This window comes from Rutidosis leptorrhynchoides, chromosome 7 (assembly GCF_046630445.1).
Source record: "Rutidosis leptorrhynchoides isolate AG116_Rl617_1_P2 chromosome 7, CSIRO_AGI_Rlap_v1, whole genome shotgun sequence".
NCBI classification, from domain to species: Eukaryota; Viridiplantae; Streptophyta; class Magnoliopsida; order Asterales; family Asteraceae; genus Rutidosis; species Rutidosis leptorrhynchoides.
In genome coordinates, this window is record NC_092339.1 from 374,598,824 (window position 1) to 374,604,090 (window position 5,267).

General features: G+C 32.9%; 1 protein-coding gene across 1 annotated transcript; it reads left to right on the plus strand.

Moving 5' to 3' along the window:
* Positions 1-998: 998 nt before the first annotated feature.
* LOC139858404 (lysophospholipid acyltransferase 1-like) lies at positions 999-3,758 on the plus strand. The gene is made up of 8 exons (XM_071847257.1): positions 999-1,300; positions 1,745-1,800; positions 1,923-2,143; positions 2,401-2,806; positions 3,050-3,135; positions 3,222-3,285; positions 3,383-3,501; positions 3,593-3,758. Exons 1-8 carry the CDS (start codon positions 1,002-1,004, stop codon positions 3,728-3,730), a joined length of 1,389 nt encoding a protein of 462 aa, XP_071703358.1. The 5' UTR covers positions 999-1,001; the 3' UTR covers positions 3,731-3,758.
* The last annotated feature ends 1,509 nt before the right edge of the window (positions 3,759-5,267 follow it).

Genomic DNA, 5,267 nt, shown 5'->3' on the forward strand with positions numbered 1-5,267 from the left:
TTTTTTCATGATTGCAAATAATAATTCATAATATGTGCTTTACTTGTCTAATTATGTGTTTATTCAAAGTTTTTTTTTTTTTTTTTTTTTTTTTGATTGCTTGATTTAAGGCTTGATCGTAGACTCATTGCAATACAAGTTTAAAGATCGACACTTTCACGTGAGTTATTGAGTGATTAACGACTACATATAATTTTCAATATATATAAGTTAATGCCAAATTATTTGACTTAATTGTATGAATGAATTGGACAACTACGCGAATACATGTGGAACACCAGTGTAGATATAGTTGGTGATTTATAGTTTTACTTGTATAGCCGTGTGACTACATGTGGGAACTAGTGTTGTCTTGGTTTTCGACAGTAAGATAGTTACATAGCAAGTAATTGTCTGTTGTCAATTGGTTCATAGACGAAAGTTAAACGGAAAGTTATAAGTCAGGTAATTGTGAAACTCGACAGACAATTACGGTGTCATTTGTTATCACAATAGTCATAATGTTTCTCAACTTGCTATCCAAACTACGGGAGGAGTTTAAATGAATACTTTCATCCCTTTGGTTATTATAAAAAGTAATAACTTATTATGAATGAACTCGAATCGGAATTGTTTTTGTTTTTGACTATCTATAGGACAAGTTCGTTTTACACACGAGAATAATACTCCGTAATATACAACTTTAAGACAAGTATTAAGAAAATTCAATGGTCATAAGATCCTTCAACACCTTCACCTTCCTCTATATCGATAATTATTCTGATTTATTACATTCCCTCCTTTATAACTACCTAAAAAATGACTAACTCACCTTCAAATCCAATCAGAGATAGCCACCTGTCACCTTACCCCATATCATCCTTCATATTCTGTTATTTTCTATTCCATTTTCAACCGTTTTCTTGATCTATACAAGAACCTTTTACAAATTGAAATTCAAAATTCAAAATTCTCTATTCTAATTAACCATGTGTCCGTGTATAATGGATAAGATTAATGCCATGAATATGGAAGAAATGGCATCTTTGATAGGAGTAACAATTCCCGTATTCCGATTTCTTCGATGTTTTATTGCTACCATCCCTATCAGCTTATTTCATCGTTTTGTCCCTGGTGGGCCCACCGTGAGACACGTCTACGCTACGTTAACAGGAGCCTTACTCTCATACCTTTCGTTCGGGGTTTCTTCCAATATGCACTTCCTTGTATTGATCATATTAAGTTACGCATCCATGGCCTTGTATAGAAAATGTTGTGGTCTCGTTGCGTTCGTTTTAGCAATGGGTTACCTCGTTGGAACGTACGTATACCATTAACTTTATCATTTCAAGCATAGGTGTGTTTGGCATTGTTTTTTAAAGTGATTATAACGGGTTCTATAGTCAGAATATGATAATTAACTAGTTGTGACGAAAATGGGCCTTGAATAAAATAACATAATTAGTGATCGAATATCCACGGCAAAATTATTTGATTAATAGTTGGGGTCCTGATATCCTTACAAGAGTTATCATGTGCAAATTTCAATCGCATCATATCTTGAGATGTCAACCCGTTTTACGTAGTTATCAGATGATCATTTTAACAAACAGTGTCAAACACCCTGTAATCCTATTTTTGTTATTTATAAGAATTCGGATTAAACATATGTTTTTTATGTTATTTGATTTATGATATGCTAACTTAGAAGACTGAAAGCACCGTAAAATTTATTGATTTTTCTAAATTGTTGACAAACATGTAGCCATGTTTACTACATGAGTGGGGATAAATGGAAGGAAGGAGATATCGATGCTGGAGGTAAGAACTCTTAATATATTGTCACATTTACTAAAAATTTGTATACCTTCATGTGTATTTAATTCCCAATCATAAGGAAACTGATTATTTGTATCATGTCATGTAACATAATGATGATGTAGGATCCATGATGGTGATAACGTTAAAAGTGATTTCTTGTGCTATAAACTATAACGATGGGTTGTTAAAAGAGGAAGGTCTACGCGAATCCCAGAAGAAAAATCGGTTAATTAAGTTACCATCTTTCTTAGAGTTTATGGGATATTGCCTTTGTTGTGGAAGTCACTTTGCCGGTCCTGTTTTCGAAATGAAGGATTATTTAGATTGGACTGAACGAAAGGGGGTAAGTACAACGAGTTTATAAGATATTGCTTAGCGTTATTTCTTAAATTTGTGAACAATTTATATCACGGTTTTGCTAACGTATGCCCATGTGGCATACATTAAGGTACATTTAATGAAATGGAAATGTCCTCAAACATTATTATATGTATTCAATACTAATTCAATTTAATAATTTTCATTTTTTTCAGTCATTTAATTACAAATTCTGATATTTATAAAAATTACGAATTCATTAAATACACCCTAATTTTCTAGATTTGGACGAAGTCCGAGAAACCTTCACCGTCACCATTGGGGCCCGCTATTAGAGCTATTTTTCAAGCTGCTATGTGTATGTGGGTGTACTTAACCCTAGAACCTCAATATCCACTATCAAGAATCACTGACAATATTTACAAACAATGGGGATTTATGGATAAGCTGATATTCCAGTACATGTGTAGCTTTGCGACCCGTTGGAAATATTATTTTATATGGTCAGTTTCAGAAGCTTCTATGATTCTTTTGGGCTTAGGATTTAGTGGATGGAGTAATTCTTCTCCTGTTGAACCTCAATGGGGACGGGCCAAAAATGTCGATATTTTGGGCGTTGAGTTTGTCAAAAGTGCTGCAGAGATACCATTAGTGTGGAATATACACGTCAGCAGATGGCTTCGTTATTGTGAGTCTTCGTTACCTGTGTTCTGTTTAGTTTATTTATTTATGTTTTTGCGAAAAAAATCGAAATATTAAACGGATCTGAATATCAACAAGTACAACTAATACAAAAGTATACCAAAAACGAGCCCTAGCCAACAAACAGCCGCAAAAGGCGCCATAACAATAAAAATCCTATTGCTTTTTACTAGTCTTGATAATGTGAAAATTGAGTTGTTTATATGGATGTACATGTATGTTTTGTTAGATGTTTACGACAGACTTGTTAAAAAGGGAAGAAAACCTGGTTTCTTCCAATTGCTTGTGACGCAGACTATTAGTGCTGTCTGGCATGTAAGTTTTTTATTTTCATTTATAATTTAATATATTTTATGTTAATTGAATCTAAAGATGATAGACATTTGTTAATTTGACTGCAGGGTGTATATCCAGGGTACATCATATTCTTTGTTCAATCTGCTTTGATGATTTCGGGTTCAAAAGGTACTAACTTTTTTTGAACAATCAATTACTTACAAAAGTGATTGAATTTTAAACTTTTAAAGTTGACTCCTTTTTTCGTATTTTGTGTAATGATCAGTCATTTACAAATGGCAACAATTCGTTCCAAGTAATAAACGTACACTCAAGAAGATGATTATGCTTTCAAATTTTGCGTACACAGTTCTTGTCCTAAACTACTCTTCTGTTGGTTTCATAGTAAGTTGTTATACCTTTTGATTCATAAGTTTGACTTTATAACACTGAAGTCGGCGACACCCGATTTTAATGCATATTTTTATGTTGCAAGGTACTTGACTTGAACGAAACGATTACTGCATATGGGAGTGTGTACTACATCGGAACCATTATTCCTGTAGCTATTGTTCTTCTTGGTAACATTATTAGACCAAGGCCGGTCACAACTAGAGTTCGAAAAAATAAGTAACAAGGTCTATGAATCACAAGAATATACAAGAATGCGTATTGCCAATATTCGTGTGATTCTATTTGGAGAAGATTTTGTTGTACAATATATATAAAGTATACTGTTGTTACGTCTTAAAAACATGATTGATTATGCTAGGTAAATCTTATTAGTATGTATTGGCGTATATCTATTAGCTTATTGCATTTGTATTATTTGTAGTTTGTTTATATTTAGGCCCATGAAAGCCCACTTAATGTAACACATATATTTTGTGGGTTATTTTGGTACATGTCTCATGAACGGAAATGTTTGATCCAGCTATTCATTGGCCATTCAGTTATTTTTAGGATATAAGTTATTTTTAGGATATAGGTATAATATAGTATGTTTAAAAAGTAGCTAGCTGGTATCTTTTAGCTGATAGCTGGTAGTTTTTACCTGGTAGATAGCTGATAGCTTTTACCTGGTAGCTAGGTAGTAGCTTTTTATATGTATTTAGTTGTTTGGCAGGGTACTTGTGAAACTGTTAAAATAAAGAGTAAAATGACAAAACTATAAGCTTTTTCTCAAATGCTAGTTCAATTAGCTTTTATCTTTTTTCCTCCCTAAGAAAGCTTTAAGCTCTTGTAATCAAACAGTTCTTTTTATTTGGTATGAACTTTTTCATAATAACTAAAGGCTCTAAAAAGCTTGTTGTCGGTAAAGATTTAAGTTCATGTTGACCTTTCCCTAGTAAACAAGAAGTAGGGGAGTAGTGAACCGAGCTACTTTCGAGTAACTCAAACTCGAGCTCTAGTAAAAGATGTTTTTTTTATCAAGCTTGATTATATTTTGAAGATCATATATTAAACGAGCTCGAACGACTCGCGAGTCAAAACTAGACTTTCATTTTAAACACTATGTTTTATATAATAATATACATAATATATAGTTATATAAAAATAACTACTGCATAATATATAGTATATTGTCAAACAATCCGAATTCGAGCTTGTATTAAGCTTTCCAGCCTAATATGAGAATGAAAAACTGGAGCATTTTCTGTATCGGTGGATGAAGAATCGCGAACATAAGAATTTCTGGTTGACCATGTTCCCATAAAAAATATAGTTAAACGATGAACACTACTGAAGTGGCTATACACACAAATCCATTTCAAACAACCCGAGCTAAATATAAAGCTTGCTCAAACTTGAGTGCTTTAAAGTTCAAACGAGGCCAAACACCTCCAGCGCCATAATCTCTCCCATCACCAATTAGGGTTCTTGATACAAACAAATTCTTCACGATGTACAGATAAACTTGGTTCTCGAATTAGATTACATTTCACAAATGTAGCATGTATTAGGGTTCACGAAAATTAGGGTTCATGATACAATCATATAATTAGGTCTCATGAAATTGAGTTCGATCTCTAATACGAGAATCGTATGTTACGTGATGATGATTATGATTCATAAGGTTGGATTTCAAAGTCAGGTCGCCCTTGATAATATGCATGACCAATTCATATTACATTTTTCTAATTTGTTTGATTTAAGCGTCTGCTCAATTG